Source organism: Dictyostelium discoideum (genome assembly GCF_000004695.1).
Source record: "Dictyostelium discoideum AX4 chromosome 2 chromosome, whole genome shotgun sequence".
NCBI lineage: Eukaryota > Evosea > Eumycetozoa > Dictyosteliales > Dictyosteliaceae > Dictyostelium > Dictyostelium discoideum.
Genome location: NC_007088.5, coordinates 3,847,905 through 3,866,279, shown reverse-complemented (window position 1 = coordinate 3,866,279; position 18,375 = coordinate 3,847,905). Strand labels below are relative to the sequence as shown.

Sequence of the window (18,375 nt, the reverse complement as noted above, 5' to 3'; positions counted from 1 at the left end):
TTTTCTTTTTTATAAATTTGAAAGTTGAATTAAATCTTTTACTTCCATATATTCATTTATACCAATTAAAAGTTCAAGTATTGCTGTTGAAGCGTTACTATAAGAATATTCGATTGTATCTTGAACAATTTCGGGAATCCATCTAATGAATATTATTTTATTATTTGAGTATTTTTTATAAATGATTAATCTTGGTTGATCAACTGGTATTGATTCTAAAAAATCATCTTGAGATATTTTAGATAAAGTTTTTTCAACATATAATAAATTAAAATTATCATTTAATTTTAAAAAAATTGATTCTATTTTATATTTTTTTTTGAGTTTTTCAAATTCATTAACACAATTTGGGTCTATTTCAATAATTCTACTCTCCATTACTTTTTTTTTAAAAAAAAAAAAAAAAAAATTTAAAAAAAAAAAAAAAAAAAAAAAAAAAAAAAATAGAAAATTGTTTAAATAATAAAATAATTAAATTTAAACAACATATTTAAAAAAATAAAATAAAAAAAATAGAAAATAAAATTAAAATTAAAATAAAAAAGTAAACAAAAGAAAAAACCAATTATTATTAATTTCTAATCTAATAAAATCTTGTTTTTAAATTTATTTCCATTTTGTTTTTTTAAAAAAAAAAAAACAATTTTATTCCCTAATCAATATATTTTTTAAGTATTTTTGAGTGCTCTATTTATCTATACTAAATCCATATTAAAAATAAATAAAATTAAATCATTTTTTTAAAAAAAAAAAAAATTATAAACAAAATGGAAAAAACGATTACTTTTTTTTTTTTTTGACTAAAAATTTTCTTTTTTTTTTTTTTTTTTTTTTGATTAAAAATTTTTTTTTTTTTTTTTTTCATTGATATATTGGCATTGTTTCAAGCAAAAGATAAAAAGATGGAACAAGAAGTTTACACAGCATTAACATTTGTTGAATTAACAACAGTTCATTATCAACATGATGATCCATTTGGATTATTTAATGCATATGTTACATTAATTCCAATTGCAATTGCAATTGGTGTAATTACATTAATTTTATTTAGAAGAGATGTTAGAACCATTTCAATATTTCTTGGTTTATTATTTAGTGAATGTACAAATTATGTTTTAAAAAAATCAATTAAAGAACATAGACCAACAATGTGGAGTAAGTTATAAAAATATAAATAGAATTTTTTTTTTTTTTTTTTTTTTTTTTTTTTAAATATCTCAAACTAATCTTTTTTTTTTTTTTTTTTTTTTTTTTTTATTTAAAAAAAAGAGGAATTAAGAAAACAAAGTTATGGAATGCCATCAAGTCATAGTCAATTTATGTTTTTTTTTGCAGTATTAATGACATTATTTTATTTAAAGAAAAGAATTAGATTTGGGTCAAAGATTTTACCAATTATTAGTGTTACATTTTTATTTTTCTTAGCAGCTGGTGTTGCATACTCTAGAGTTCATTTATATTATCATACAGCTAAACAAGTATTTTGTGGATCTTTTATTGGTATTTGTTTAGGTTTCATTTGGTATGGAGTTATAGAATATATTTTTAGACCATACTTATTCCCAATCATTATCAATCACCCAATTGGAAAATACTTTTATCTTCGTGATTCTTCAGAGATTGAAGATTTATTAAATTTCGAATATACAAATGTAATGAATAAAGTTAAAACTATTAATAAAACTAAACCAATTAAAACTAAATAAAATAAATTTAAAAAAATCAAATAAAAACTATTTTTGTGTTTATTATTTTTAATATAATATAATATATTATTATTATACTATTTATTATTGATTTATTATTTTTATTATTTTTTTTTTTTATTATTATTTGTTTTTTTTTTTTTTAAAGTCTAAAAATAGTTTTAACAGTTGAACTAAGATCATTTACAATTTTAGTATTTTGAACTGATTCTTTTGGTGTCATTAATTCATTCTCTTGGATATCTTTATGATAACTAAGTGATTTAATTAAATTTCCAATATAAGGACTAAATGATAATTTTGATGATATTAACTAAATATAATTTTAGAAATGATTTAAAATTGTGTTAATTATTTGATTTTTTTTTTTTTTTTTTTTTTTTTTTTTAATATATATATGTTTTGTGAAAACTTACATTTGGATCAGCACATAAATCATCTAAAGAAGATTTAAAATCATTATATCTATAATCAATACTTAAAAGATAATCAGAAGATATATTGTTTAAAGTTAAAAATGGTAATTGAATGGTACAATCATTTCTATAAATATTTTGAAGGTTTTCAGATAATGATTCCTTTGGTTCTTTTGATGAAGAGGAGTGTTTAGGTTTTGAAGATGGTGATCTCTTACTACTGAGACCTCCACTACTTTTTAAAACGCCACCACTATTGGTTTTTATAATTTTTTGACCAGTAGTTGGTGATGGTGATTTTGGTGCTATTATATTATTATTATTATTATTATTAATATTATTACTATTATTATAAATTACAGAATTATTATTACTTATATTTTTAAGAGGGGTTGTTGTTGGTGTTTTATCACCACTAGTTTTTAATTGTACAGGTGTATTACTATTTGATTTCTTTAAACCATTCGATGGTTTTATTGGCGTATTAATATTACTTGTTGTTGTTGTGTTGTTTGATGGAAAGGGTGGTTTTTGTGGTGTGACAGATGTAGAATTTGATGATGTAATTGGTTTATTTAGTTGAAATTTATTTACAATATTTTTAACATCACCTTCATCTTGATCTGTTGTTGTAGATGCTGCTGTTGTTGTTGTTGTTGTTGTTGTTGTTGTAGTTGTTGTTGCCTGATTTGATGATACAACATTATCAGCGGGAATTTTATTAATATTATTTGAAGATATTGGTGAAATTTTAGGTGAATTTGTTATTGGTTGTCTTGGTTTTCTTTTTGATATTGGTGAAGTTATATTTCTACTACTACTACTGCTACTACTACAACTACTATCAGATTCCTCATCAGTAGGAGGATCTTCTTTTGTTATTACAGTTGAAAAATTATTATTATCATCATCAGTTTGAGCATCATCTTTTGTAATTACAGTTGAATACATTTCATCCTTTGTGATTACAGTTGAATAATTATTGCTCCCATCATCATCATCTTTTGTAATAACGGTTGAATAATTTGTAACAGTATTATTATTATTTTCTTTTTCATCATCTGAAGGTGTTTTCTTTTCAACAAATGTACTATAATTACCCTCTTCTTCGTCTTCATCTTCAAACATTGAAGAATTATTTATGAGGGTTTTACAATTCTCTACTAAATCACTTAGTATACTCAATGGTTTTTTAGTTTGAATGAATTCATGATTTAAAAGTTCCTTTGCGGTTGGACGTTCAGCTGGATCTTTAGTTAAACATTTTGAGATGAAATCTTGAAATTTATCAGACCAAATACTCTTATCAGTCAATGCTGGTGACTCTTCCCTAGGTATCATAAATATAACTCTCATTGGATGAACGTTTGAATTTGGCGGTAAACCTTCTGCCATCTCTATAGCTGTGATACCCAATGACCAAACATCCGCTTTACCATCATATTTATTCTCTTGAATAACTTCTGGCGCCATCCAATATGGCGTACCTACAAACGTATTTCTTTTTGAAAATGTATTAAATAATTGTGCTGAAACTCCAAAATCAGCTAATAAAAAAAAAAAATAAAAAATTAATATTTTTATTATTATTATTATTGTTTTATTATTATTATTATTATTAATAATAACAACTTACCTAATTTAACTTCACCTCTATCATTTAAAAGTATATTACCACCTTTAATATCACGATGAATTTTTTTAAATTCATGTAAATAATTTAAACCTTTTAAAGCTTCACGACAAATTAATGCAATTTCATCTTCAGAGATGGTATCAATCACTTGAAGTAAATCACTAACTGAACCACCACCACAATACTCCATAACGATCCAAAGTTGATGATCTTTAAAATAACTTCCAAAGTATTGAACAATGTTTGGATAATTACATTCTGCTAGAATTGATATCTCTTTTCTTACATCTTTGATCGCCTCTTGATCATCCAATGATATGATTTTAATTGCTACAACCTTACCATTAGCAAAATGAACTGCCTTAAATACTTGTCCAAATGATCCTTTACCTAATCTCTCTTGAATATGATAAATGGTTTGTGGATCATCTGGTAAAATTGGTACTCCCAATTTATCTGATAATTGTTTAACATTAATTGGCTTTTTAATTGCCATTTATATATATAAACAATTGTTGTTTTTGTTTCTGTTGTTTTTGTTTTTGTTTTTGTTTTTGTCGGTTGTGTTGTTGTTTTTTTTAAATAATAATCCCAATTTTTTTTTTCTTTTTCTTTTTTTTTTTTTTTTTTTTTTTTTATTTTAATTTTTAATTTTATTTTTTTTTATTAAAAAAATTTTATTTTTATCTAAAAATATGTATATAATAACCTTAGTATTTCTATATAAATTTTAAATTAAATTATAATAATAATTGTTTGTGTGGACTGGTGGAAAAAAAAAAAAAAAAAAAAAAATTGAAATTTTTTTTTTTTTAATTTTTTTTAATTTTTTTTATTTTTTTTAATTATTTTTTTTTTTATTTTTATTTTATTTAATTTTTTTTTTCCAAAATAATATCTCTTCTCTTATTTTTTTTTAATTTTTTTTATTTATTTTTTTTTACACTTTTTTTATTTATTTATTTATTTATTTATTATATAATATAAAATAATAATAATAATAATAATAATAATAATAATAATAATAATAATAATAATAATAATAATAATAATAATAATAATAAAAAAAACAAAAAAAATAAAAAAAATAAAAAAAATAAAAAATAAAAAAAAAAGGATAAAAAAAACAGTTATGAATAAAAGAACACAAAGAAACTTTGAAAGTAATATTGAACTAATCAATTCATTAAAGAAAAAAGTAAATGGAGTTTCTTCAGTCACGAATAATAATAATGATACAGATTTATTAAAGGAAATAACCAAATCAAATAATGAATCTAATTTTTTTTCAAATTTATTAAATAAAACATTAAATATCAATTTGGTTTGTAATAAAAGTAAAATATTTAATTTTTCATTTACTTTTTTTTTTTTACTTTTTACTTTTTACCTTTTTTTTTTTTTTATTTACTAACATTTAAACTTTTTTTTTTAAGAGAAATTATTAAAAAATTGTTCAGATAATCCAAATTGTTTCCACCATTTAGGTCAAAAATGTTTAAAAATCGAACCAGATGTTTATGTTAAAGAGAACTTAATGAAAGATTTGATAAATAATCAATCATTACCACATGAAAATAATAATAAGGAATCACTTTCAGAATTCAAAGAAAGAGATATATCAGAACAACCCATAGGTTTAAAGAATCTTGGTGCAACCTGTTATGTAAATTCATTATTACAACTTTTATATATGAATACTGAATTTAGAAAGTTGGTATTAGAATTTAAATTACCATCTGATATCAATCAAGATAATAGCAACAACAGTAACAGCAAAAGCAACAACAACAGCAAAAACAATAATAGTAATAATATTCATAATGAGGATTTTATTATTGATCAGTTAAGATTATTATTTTTGAATATGAGGTTTAATAGAATTAAAGTATTTGATCCAAGTGAATTTGTAAATTCATTAGAACTTTCAAATTCTTTACATCAAGATATCCAAGAATTTTTTATTTTATTTTTTGATTTAATCGAATCAAAATTAGAAATTTCTCTCGATAATAATAGTAATAATAATAATAATAAAAATAATAATAATAGTGTTAATATTTTAAAAAAGTTATTTCAAGGAAATTATGATTATACTACACAATGTTCAGATTGTAATACAATATATAGATCACCAAGTTCATTTTATGAAATTCCATTGCAATTAAATGGATTTGAAGGATTAGAGGAATCTTTAAAAGGTTTCCTCTCAAATGAAAATTTAACTGGTGATGATCAATATTTTTGTAAAAATTGCAATAAGAAAACGGATTGTTCACGTTCAACACAACTCACAACAATACCACCTTTTCTTTGTTTTCAAATACTTAGATATAGTTTCGATAGACAACAATTGAAAAAGAAAAAGCTTCATAATTCATTCACATTTCCCTTAAAATTAAATTTATTAAAGTATTTAGTCCCAAAAGATAAAACTCAACAAAAAACTAAACAACAAATGAATAACAATAATAATAATAATAATAATAAAAATGACGATTACGACGACGATGATGATGATAGAGACTCTGGTTCAGAAACTGAATCTGAATCTGAAATGCAATTCAAAAATGATAATAATAATAAAAATAAATTAAAATCGAATAATATTAATAATAATAATAATAATAATAATAATAATAATAATAATAATAATAATAATAATAATAATAATAATAATAATAAAAATAATAATAAAAATAATAATAGTGATAATGATTGTAAAGATTTATTTTATTGTATAAAGGATTCTTTATTTGAGGAGGATGAAGAAAATCAATTATTATATAATCAAGTAAACTTTTATAGAGTTGTCCAAAAAATTGTAAATAGTAAAACTTTAACAAGTGTAGAATTAGATCAATTACTTTCATCCGATCAATTTTTAAAAAAGTATAGGAGTTTTTTTAGTGAAATTGTAAATTTTAAAACAATACCACAAACAACAACTACTACTACAACAACAACAACCTCAACTAATACATCTACTAATACATCAAACACAAATACAAATAATACAACAGTAACAAAAACAAATGATAATCAAAATAATTTTAATAAAATTTCAAAATCAATTACAATTTCAAATTTAGACTCAAATTCAATTCAATTTGAAAATGAAGGAGATTTTGAATATGAATTAACTGGAATTTTAATGCATCAAGGTGTTGGTACTAGTGGGGGTCATTATATTTGTCAAATTAAAGATGATATAACTGGTAGATGGTTTACATTTAATGATGAAACTGTAGAGGAGATAGATATTAAGAGTTTAGGTAAAAACAATAATAAAGAGAAAAGAAAAAAGAAAGAGATTGAAAATGGAACTATATCATCATCAACAGCTTATATGGTAGTTTATTCTAAAATGAATAGAATCACTCATTCAGAGGATATCTCGAATCCTTTGAGATCTTTTAATAATTTATCAAATAGATTATTAGATAGATTAGAAGAGATTGAGAACTCATTTAGTCAACAAAAAGATTCTTTTGGTTCTCAGTTTGAAAAACTTAAATTTGAATGGACAAAAAGAATTGAACTTTTTAAAGAGATTGAACCATTATTACAAGCAAATATAAATGAAGAAGAAGAAGAAGAATACAAAGACGAAGACGAAGATGATCATTATAATGATGATGATGAAGATGAATTATTAAAGAGAGTTAAAGAAAAATCATTATTAGAATTTGAAAGTAAAAATAAATATTATTGGATTGATGTTAATTGGTTAAAAGGTTGGATTCAAGGTTTAAATTTCCCAATTGATAATTCAAATATTCAATGTTCTCATGGTAGTGTAGACCCAAATAAATTGGAATCAATGAAAAGAATTTCACCAATAGCTTGGGAAATGATTTATAATTCAGTAGGTGGTGGTGGACCAGCTTTTGATAGTTCAAGTGTTTGTACTGAATGTCTCTATTCAATTTTCTTTCAAACAGAAGAATTGGCAACAAATAAAAATTTAAAAGATTATTGTATTTCCCTTGAAAAAGTAATACCAAAATCAAAAAATTCTTCAACAACAACAGCAGCAGCCACAACCACAACCACCACTAAATCAAATTTAAAGGAATATTATATATCATATGAGTGGTTCAAGAGATGGAAGATATCAAATATTGAAAAACGTCTATCAATAACTCCAACAAATGATTTAATTTGTCCTCATGATGGTTTCAATCTTGAAGAAAAAGATAGATTACCAATTACAAGAGAAACATGGGAATATCTTTATTCTTTATATCCAATGTCTAAAACTCTTGCAGTTAAAGATTATTCAGAATGTTTAATTTGTAGAGAGTTGGATTATAAACTCAATGAGAAATTAGAATTGGCAAAACAAGAGAAAAAAGATATGAAAGGTTTACTTGCACTTTTATCTTTAACCAATAAAAAGAAAAAACCAAATCTTTCAGTAGGTCAATATAATGTAATTTCAAAAGATTGGTTAATAAATTGGAGATCCACTGTTATTGACCCAAGTCAAGATCAAGAGCAAGATCAAGATGGTAGTGAATTTCAAAGTGATTCAATCGACGAATCAATCTCAAACACTACCACCACTACTAAGGATTTGAAAATTTTTATTGGTATTATTGATAATAGTGGTTTTCTTTGTGAACATTCTAAATTTCAATATGATTTATCAGATCAACAATTTTTAAATCAATTATCAACTTTTTCATTGACTGATAAAACTAGTCGCCTTTCAGAAATTAATTTACCATTTCTATTGATTCCAAAAGAAATCTATGATAAATTGATTACAAAGTATGGCTCAAAAGATAATATCAATATTTCATTTGAAAATAATAGATTATTAGAACCATTTACTTTTTGTCAACAATGTTTTTTAATTCAACAAGAAATTCATTTAAAAAAGAAATTAAATTTTAATAATGCTTCTTTATTCATTCATAGAATTAATGATAAAGAAAATGAAAAAGATTTAAAATATTATTCATTTCCAACAACTTTTAGAACTTCAAGATGTATGTTTATTTAATATTTTTTTAATTATTATTTTTAGATTTTAAAAATGAAGTTTTATTAATTATTTATCTTTTTTAGTTTTCAGAAATGAAATTTCACCAATTAATAGTGATTATACAGTAGAAGGACTTAAATTAACAATTTTTTCAATAATGGATGTACCACCTTTTAAACAAAGATTATTTATTCTCACACAAGATAGGAAACCTGGTGATCCAGATTCTGTTATTGAACTCAAGGAATCTTGTGCTCAATTAAATTGGTATAAATTAGTTCCAAATCAAATTATAGTTTTGAAAGTTATTGAAAATGAAGATTATTTTGATGATTTTATTGAAGAATCAAATTATGAAACTGGTTTTAAAGGAACAGTTTTTAATAAATAAAAAATTCGAACTTCAACATCGTTTTTTCATTTTTTTTTTTTTTTTTTATAAAAATATAATTTTTTTTGTTTTTCTTTCGTTTTTTTTTTTTTTTTTTTTTTTTTTTTTTTTTTTTTTTCTCCAAATTTTTTTTATTTTTAAATTTTTTTTTAATAATTTTTTTTTTTCTTTTATTATTTCATATATATATATATATTTATATTTATATTTATATTAAAATATGGATACAAATTATGATGAATCATCAATTAGATTATTAGCATTTTCAATATTAGAATGTAATTTTGAAGTTTCAAAAGTTATATTATTACAATTTTCAAATATTACAGAAGATTCATTTAATGATCAACAATTGAAAAGAGATATTGATAATCAATTTAGTATAGAATATTATGATAGTTTATATAAAATCATAGATCCAATAGAGAATAGAGTATTCATTAGAGACGATATCTCATTTCAAGATGTTTATTTAGTATCTGATGAATTAATTAAATTAAAACAAATGTTATCAATTAAATTTAAAAATAGTACATTCAATTCAATTAATCACCTTTTCAAACATTTATATATCATTGGTTTACAAAGTTCAACTAAATTAATTAATATTGAAAAATTGAATCAACTCTTTAAAAGAAATAATATCTCAATGTCTTTTTATAATTCAATTCCAAACTTTTTTAAAATGTTTTATTATTTGTATCATAAATCTTGGAAATTATCAAATTATTTCTTATCAAGAGTAAAAAATTTTAATTTTAAATATAGTAATCTTGAAAATTATAATAAATTCTTTTCTTCAACAACTACAACTAAAATTTCAAATTCAACAACAACTACAACAAATACAAATACTACAAATACTACAAATACTACAAATACTACAAATAGTAAAAATAAAAACAATACAATTTTAATAACAGAAGATTCAGAATCACAACAACCACAAAAATTACAAAAAAATGAAGAAATAATTACACTTAAATTAATATTAAAATTAAATTTTGAAGAGATATTTTTAAAATTAAGAAGATTAATTAATAATTATATTGATTCATTAGAAAAGGATTCAATGTTTGATCAAGATATAGATAGTAAAATTAAAACTAGATTTTATTTTGATATGCAATATCTAATAAATGTTAAAGAAAGTTCAACAATTATAAATCTTTTAAAAGAAATTCATTCAGATGGTTTTAATCTTAAAAAGATTAATTATTTAGGTTTCTTACTCAATTTAAATATTTCTGATGGTGATGATTTTAGTTTAAATCATAAAATGGATATCACTGATAATAATAATAATGGTAATAATGATTTAGAATTATTTAAATCAATAGTTTCTTTAAAATTATTAAAAAATAGATTATTATTAGAATTTGCTTTGGAAAGAGTAAGATTAGATTTAGTGAAATTCATTTTATCAACTTGTAAAGTAAAAAGAATTAATGAAGATTTATTAAAATCAATTTTTAGTTGCGATGAATATAAAATTATTGATAGTGATAATGAAAGTGAAAATGAAAATGAAAATGAGAGTGAAAATGAAAGTGAATTTGATAATAATAGTAATAATAGTAATAATAGTAATAATAGTAATAATAGTAGTAGTTTTAATAGTAATCCACAAGATATTGCAGAATTTTTATTAAGAAATCACCATCAATTAATTTTTGATAGTTTATTAACTTCTAAATTTTCGATATTTGCAATGGCATTTCTTCAACCAAATTTATATTTATGTAAATTAATTATGCGTTTACATCCAATATTTGTCGAAATTAAAGTTGAACATATAAAACAAAATGTATTAAATAATAATATTCGTATCTTGAAATATTTTTATCAAATTTTTATTAATATTTTAAAATCAAGAATTAAAAGAATAATATTAAAATATGGAAATAAAAAGTCATATAATTGGTTATAATAATAAAAATAAAAAAAATAATAAAAAAAAAAAAAAAAAGATTGAAAATAAATAATTAAAATTTTTTTTTTTTTTAATAAAATACCAAAAGATTACTTATTTATTAAATATTATCTCTAAATTTATTTAAATTTTTTTGATTAAAAAAAATAGAGATATCTCTTTTTTTTTTTATTTTTTTTTTTATAAGATTATAAGTTTAATTCTTTTTTTTTCTTTTTTTTTTTTTTTTTTTTTGTAGATTAACTATTGGAGGATTAAAAAAAAAAAAAAAAATTCTAAAAATAAAGATATCTACAAATAAAAATAAAAAAATGAAAATATTAAAAATTAAACAATAAAAAAAAAATAAAAAATAAAAAAATTTCAGAGGAACAATCAGAAGACCAAAAAAAAAAAAAAAAAAAAAAAATCTTTTTTTTTATTTTTATTTTTTTTTATTTTTTTTTTTATTTTTTTTATTTTTTTTTATTAATTTTATTTATTTGTTTATAATAAAGAAATTGACAGAAAGAGTCTCATATTTAGGTTATAATATACCATCAGAGGTAAAGAATATGATACCAGTTTGTCAAAAGTTTGAACAAACATTTATTAAGGATATATTATCATTGTTGGTTCTATATATGAAAACCAAAATGATTAATTTAGTAAAAAAAGAAGAAGAGGATAAATTAAATCAAATAACAGAATCTATTCATGATAAATTAACAGTATCATCAAATGATAATAAAGTAGATCCAAATCTATCATCAATCGTTTTCACTGGTCTCTATTATATTTTAAAGGTTGCCTTAAAGAAGAAAGTTTCAAATCAAATATTCGTCGCTGATATAACTGATCTTAAATTACCACAAAACTTAATAACTGATTTAACAAATATTTATAACACTCAGTAAGTTTATTATTTATTATTATTATTTATTATTTTTATTTATAAAGAGAACCCCCCATCATGAAAGTTTTAAATAAATAAAATTAGAGAGTATTAATAACAGTCAATTTTATTAATACTTTTTATTTATTTTTATTTATTTTTATTTTTTATTTTTTACAATAAATAGGAGTAAAGATTTAGCAGAAAGATCAAATAATGATAAGATATTATTCCCTCAGTTATCAAGTTTTAAATGGAGAGTTGATGTAATCATTAGCAGTAGTTTTACATCTAGAGTGCTCAATCCTGTAATTTTAATGGAAATGAACGATACCAATGGTAAATCAAAAGTATTTGAAGTTTCAATCGATAATTTTCATAAACTTCGTTACAATGCCGCAAAATTATTAAAAGATTTGGAAGATTTAGAACAAATTCAAATCCTTTCAAAATTAGAAAATAAATAAATAATATAATATGATAAAAAAAAAAAAAAAAAAAAAAAGATTAATATTAATTTATTAAAATCTTTTTATATGTATTTATATTTTGGTTACATTTAATGAATAAATGTAATATATATATATATATAAAGTTCAATAATCATGATGAGAACACTAAAACCAAACAAAACATAGGTAATCGTGAATAAATGATTTTTTTAATTATGTTTTTATAAACCAATAACTTTAAATTCTAAATACCTAAGATTGAAATGAGTTTATTATCTATTCTAATTCAATTTTTTTTGAATTTTTTATTGTAGCCCTACCTCTTTTTTAGGCTTAAGTGTAACTTGATCAACTTTCTTTCATTTATCCAGATTTAAAATAATAAATTTAAACATCAAAATTTTTTTTAAGCATAATAGTTACTATATAAAATTATAAAAACATCAAGGTTTTATAGTGTAATTGGTTAGCACCCAGGACTTTGAATCCTGTAATCTGAGTTCGAGTCTCAGTAGAACCATTTTTAAATCGGAAATATTAGATCGTAGGTTCGATTCTTTGTATAGAATTTAAAAAAAAATCTTTTGAAAAACAAAAAACCGAAAAAACAAAGAAATAAACGAGAATTTATACATATAATAAATAAATCACTGTTATATCTTCACCGCCACATTCATTCCTCTTAATTTTACCCTATTTTTGCTCATTAAAGCAAGGGCTATCGTCCTATATACTTTTCAACAATGGCTGATGATCACTCAACTGAATTACAGTTAAATCATACAGATAACAACACAACCAATACAAATAATACCTCCACAACCTCAACAACAAAAAACAAAAGTGCAAAAATCGACACACCTAAAAAACAAACCCCAACAAACCAACTCTCACTAAACAAAGGACTTGATAATCAATTAGATATCATTGCACCTCCATCAATCACAAGACCACTCTCTTTCTTAGAAAAAAACAATAACACCATCAACATTAAGTGTTACTTTAATCAACCACACATCCGTGAAGAATTAACCTCAAAAGATGACACAAGAATTCAACAAATTCACAAAAACATTCACAAACTCTTCGAAGATATACTGTCGCCATCAGCATTCAAAATAATTGGTGCAACTGCCTTCGTAAATTGCAACGTTGATAAATTAACTTCAATAATCAACCTTCAAAACCAACTTGCACTAAATATCGACAAACTCAACTATAGATTCGATATATCATCAAATGATTATGCAATCATTAAAACATTCATTAAAACGTACTCACCCAAACATGCAAACGATGCAATTACAAACAACCTCACTAAATTCACCAGTTGTACATCAATTGAATCATTTACTGTCACATACTCATATGCTGTTGCGTTTAAAAGCTACATTATAACATATCATCTAATTGATCACACACACAACATTGTTGATCAAAAGATCGAACAACCATCTGGTATCACAAGATATATCAAAGCTGCAACACGTAGTGTCACTAAACACAAAATTCAACATGCAAAAAATGCAGATATGGCAACAACTATAAAAAATGCCATCACAAACCCAAACATGAACAAAAACAATCAACCACCAAAAAACAACATTAACACCCCACCAATCAACGAAATTGCAAATTCCAATCGCAATAAAAACTCACTTCAAAATAGTGGTTCAAAAGCTATACTAAATGAATCACTTGATATTAACAATCAATCCCAAAACAATAATGAAATTTCACACAAAAGTGATTCTTCAAATAATAATAACGGGAAAAACTCATTATCAATGAGCAATCCAACCGATCCAACAATTGTACCACAAAAACCTCTACAATCTCAACCAAACAAACCAAGTGCACCAACTCCAAATCCAATAAATACAAGAAGAAGCAGCAATGCCCTGACTACACAACCAGTCAATACTGGTGCTGCCAAACCTAGTAAGGTATGAGCTCAAAAATCAACTTTATAACATGGAATTGTAGAGGATTCACTGAAAACCCAAACAATCAACACAATTCCTACCAAAAAGCTGTTGACACACTACAACTACTTATATCAAAACTTCCACCTCGTCCAACAATCTCAATACTCACTGAACTCAATTCATCACCATTACAACTTAAACATGATTTTCCCGATCACATCATCTCTGTCACCAAACGAGGAAATGGTGTAATCATCATTAACCATAACCCAAACACACTCAAACTCAAACACATATCAACAATTGATGGTAGAGCTATTTTAGCAGACGTTATATTTCCAAATCAATTACCAATTGGTATTCTTGGAATTTACGCACCAGCATCAAATAATACCATCAAAAAGAATTCATATGCAACTTCACTACCACCAACACTCAAAGAAATCTACTCGCAATACTAAACAATCACCAATGCAAATCAAAAGAATATATTGGCAAGAAAAAATCGTATCCACAACGACAATTCACTATTAGATGATATTATCCAATCCTACACATACCAACACCATCTAATTGATCAAGGTGAATTTAAAAACACTCCAACTCATACACATGGCAACAGATTAGATAGAATATATACTCAATACAATAGAATAGACCCTGAAAATATATATACACAAGTCCACCAAATTCCATCTTCATTATCAGATCATAATCCAATATCAACAACAATTTCTTCACCTTTTCAAATAAATAAACATAAGAAAAGATGGATATTATCACCTGGTACTGCAAATGACCATGAAGCAATCAATATTATCAATCATTTAATAACTAATCACAATAACACATCAATCAATCAATTTACAAACTGGTCAAAAGTAAAATCAAAAATTATTAAAACTCTAAAAAACTATCAATATAACAAAGACAAACAAACTCAACGTGCAAAACAAATACTATTAGAAAAAGCAGCAAAATTCAAACATCTTGAAGAACAATGCATCGCTGAATACAATATTATATGTAACAAAAACAAATTACATCAAAACCACACAAACATATTAAAAAAACATATAAATGGAGAAATACCTAGCAAGTATCTATCAGCAATACTAAACAAAAGATCAAAAGATGCAAAAATTGAATCAATCCAATATGGTAACATCATTACATCCGACCCCGACCAAATTGAAAATGCGTTTGTTGAATTCTACACAAATCTATATAGCTTACAAATATGTTGTCCAATTACTCACCAGCTCATGCTAAACACATGGCCCATCATAAAAAATGAATATTGGAATGGTTTAGACTCACCATTTATACAAGATGAAGTTGAAGCTGCAATTAAAACCTGTAACCCCAACAAATCACCCGGTCCAGATGGCGTTACAAATGCATTCTACATTAATCATTTAAACCAAGTTAAACCAATTCTCACTACATTATTCAACGATATACTAGAAAATCCTCACCACATCACAACAGAATTCACAGAAGGTCTTATACACACAATATACAAGAAAGGCAACCCCTTACTCATATCAAATCGTCGTCCCATTACACTTCTAAACACTGATTACAAGATCCTCTCAAAAGTAATCAATGCACGTCTTCTGAGAATACTTCCTTTCATCATCAACAACAACCAAACTGGTTTCGTACCCCACAGATTCATCATAGACAACATCATCAACATCAATGAATTAATCAACTACCTCAAATCTAAAAACCTCCCTGGTATCATCACACTATTTGACTTCTTTAAAGCATTTGATTCTATCTCTCACGATAGCATTAAAAGAACATTAATTCATATTGGTATACCAATAAAATTAATAAATTTAATCCACAAGCTATTATCTGACTCACAAGCAAAAATTTCAATTAATGGTAAAACGACCAGAAAATTCGATATTAAAAGAGGTGTAAAACAAGGTGACCCAATCTCAGCCACTTTATTTGTAATTGTAATTGAAATATTAGCAAGAACAATAAATGCAGACAATTCAATAATTGGATTACCAATTTCACCCAATCCACAAATTAAAATCAAATTTACCCAATTTGCAGACGACTCTACAACATACAACATCAACTACGAACAACAACAACAATCAATCAAACATTTCGATAATTTCTGCGCTTCAACATCATCATCATTAAATTTTGACAAAAGTGCAATAATAGAAATCAACCCCCACAAAATCACTGATAAACACATAATAAACAACATTCCACAATCAAAAAGAATACCAATAACCAAAAAAGATCAATCAGAAAGAGTTCTTGGCTATTTCTTTAATCATAATGGTTTACATAGGAAATTACCAGAAACAATGAAAACACTGATTAAATCATTAGTGCTATGGAAAACTAGTGGCACAACATTAAAAACAAAAACAACCATCATAAACACCTACTCACTATCACCAATAACATATTTATCATACCTTGAAGAATTTACAAAAGATGAAGAAATTCAAATTAATAAATTAATCTCATGGTTTATGAATTCTCCCGCAAATTCTGAATCACCAACTCTCAATACCAATTCCATTGAAAACAACACATCAACCATCCATTCACGTGCAAAAATACCTTTGATGTGTTATGATAGATCATTAAAACCATTAAAAGAAGGTGGTTGGGGTATGTGGAATATACAATTACGACAAGTTGCTCAAAAGATTTGGATATACAACAGATTTTTACAAATGCATAAATCTGCAAACAATTCAATATACATGATAAGTTGGATGGATCAAATCATCAACAAATCAATCTCTTCTCCATACCTTATAAAAATCAAAAAAGAATGGGAAAACTATGCAACTCAAATTGGACATCTAAAAGATAAAGTTCAAATCCTACAACCAATATTAACAAAAAACCAACCCTCTCAAACATTAAACACAAATAATATTTCACTACCACCAACACTCAAAGAAATCTACTCGACAATACTAAACAATCACCAATGCAAATCAAAAGACTATATTGGCAAGAAATATTCAGATCTACTTCTTACTTCGCACCAACAATCAATACAACTATTATGGAAATACACATACGACCAACTTTTTGTCAAAATTCAAAAATTAAAAGATCCAAAAGGCCGTGATACAATGCAAAGATTCCATGCTAGATGTCTTCCGATTAATCATCTACACAACAAAGTTTGCCCCATTTGCAACAATGAAATGAATAATGATCCCTATGGGCATTTGTTTTTCAATTGTCAGCGCACAATCAACTTCATTAACCACGACAAATTAAAATATTTTATATATAAAAATTGCAATGGAAACAAAAACTGGTCACTAACAAAAAACCAAACAACAAAATTATACACACTCATCTATAAACCACAAACAAACAACAAAGCATTTAAACCAGATCCAACTATCAATATTAATTTTCATTTTGCAGAAAACGCACAATATAAAAAATACAGGTTCAACTGGAATTATATAAACACAAATCTTGATCTAGTCAGAACACATGCATATTGGAACATAATCTCATTAGTTATTCACCAAATATGGATATGGTTATGCAAATCATTATTTGACATCAATATAACTCAATCAATTGATAATTGGAACAACCAAATAAACAACACAACACTAGATTATGATATATTAAAATCAAAATGGCACAAGCTAATAAGATTGGAATATTCAAGAACTTTATCAAACTTTAACCAATACTCAATTAAAAACAACCTCACAAAAACTCAAAAAGAAACCCAATGGTCCGAAACCATCAAAAAATTTAAAAAAGAATGGAGCATAAACACAAATGAACCAATTCCAACAATTACACCACCAATTAATTATTAATTACCTAATCTAAAATAACATACTATTTTAAATTCACAAAAACTAAAAAACCTAAAATAAATAAATAAAAATAACATACTAATTGTATACTACAATAGTTTATTTATATCAAAAAAAAAAAAAAAAAAAAAAAATCTTTTAAATTCAAATTTTAGAATCAATAACTTTATTAATTTTTTAAAAATCAAATATTAATGA

The 18,375-nt window shown here is 23.8% G+C and overlaps 7 protein-coding genes and 1 non-coding gene across 8 annotated transcripts; 6 read left to right on the top strand and 2 right to left on the bottom strand.

Moving 5' to 3' along the window:
- Positions 1 to 9: 9 nt before the first annotated feature.
- On the bottom strand, positions 10 to 378 carry cofF (hypothetical protein; the record flags this gene model as incomplete). Its single annotated transcript, XM_638818.1, has 1 exon — positions 10 to 378. The coding sequence occupies one exon, from the start codon at positions 376 to 378 to the stop codon at positions 10 to 12; it is 369 nt and encodes a 122-aa protein (XP_643910.1).
- A 524-nt stretch (positions 379 to 902) lies between these two features.
- On the top strand, positions 903 to 1,706 carry dolpp1 (dolichyldiphosphatase 1; the record flags this gene model as incomplete). Its single annotated transcript, XM_638817.1, has 2 exons — positions 903 to 1,155; positions 1,270 to 1,706. The coding sequence occupies 2 exons, from the start codon at positions 903 to 905 to the stop codon at positions 1,704 to 1,706; spliced, it is 690 nt and encodes a 229-aa protein (XP_643909.1).
- A 142-nt stretch (positions 1,707 to 1,848) lies between these two features.
- dst1 (STE20 family protein kinase) lies at positions 1,849 to 4,254 on the bottom strand (the record flags this gene model as incomplete). The annotated part of the gene is made up of 3 exons (XM_638816.1): positions 1,849 to 2,019; positions 2,123 to 3,669; positions 3,759 to 4,254. 3 exons carry the CDS (start codon positions 4,252 to 4,254, stop codon positions 1,849 to 1,851), a joined length of 2,214 nt encoding a protein of 737 aa, XP_643908.1.
- Positions 4,255 to 4,890: 636 nt separating this feature from the next.
- Positions 4,891 to 9,142, top strand: DDB_G0274795 (ubiquitin-specific protease 48-like protein; the record flags this gene model as incomplete). The annotated part of the gene is made up of 3 exons (XM_638815.1): positions 4,891 to 5,095; positions 5,195 to 8,755; positions 8,835 to 9,142. The coding sequence occupies 3 exons, from the start codon at positions 4,891 to 4,893 to the stop codon at positions 9,140 to 9,142; spliced, it is 4,074 nt and encodes a 1,357-aa protein (XP_643907.1).
- A 220-nt stretch (positions 9,143 to 9,362) lies between these two features.
- On the top strand, positions 9,363 to 11,072 carry DDB_G0274793 (hypothetical protein; the record flags this gene model as incomplete). Its single annotated transcript, XM_638814.1, has 1 exon — positions 9,363 to 11,072. One exon carries the CDS (start codon positions 9,363 to 9,365, stop codon positions 11,070 to 11,072), a length of 1,710 nt encoding a protein of 569 aa, XP_643906.1.
- Positions 11,073 to 11,629: 557 nt separating this feature from the next.
- commd5 (COMM domain-containing protein 5) lies at positions 11,630 to 12,416 on the top strand (the record flags this gene model as incomplete). Its single annotated transcript, XM_638813.1, has 2 exons — positions 11,630 to 11,967; positions 12,137 to 12,416. 2 exons carry the CDS (start codon positions 11,630 to 11,632, stop codon positions 12,414 to 12,416), a joined length of 618 nt encoding a protein of 205 aa, XP_643905.1.
- Positions 12,417 to 12,511: 95 nt separating this feature from the next.
- On the top strand, positions 12,512 to 18,177 carry DDB_G0274753 (hypothetical protein; the record flags this gene model as incomplete). Its single annotated transcript, XM_638812.1, has 4 exons — positions 12,512 to 12,593; positions 13,188 to 14,147; positions 14,390 to 14,686; positions 14,864 to 18,177. The coding sequence occupies 4 exons, from the start codon at positions 12,512 to 12,514 to the stop codon at positions 18,175 to 18,177; spliced, it is 4,653 nt and encodes a 1,550-aa protein (XP_643904.1).
- tRNA-Gln-UUG-10 lies at positions 12,849 to 12,921 on the top strand. The gene has a single exon. It is a non-coding gene; the product is annotated as a tRNA-Gln (tRNA).
- Positions 18,178 to 18,375: the final 198 nt, after the last annotated feature.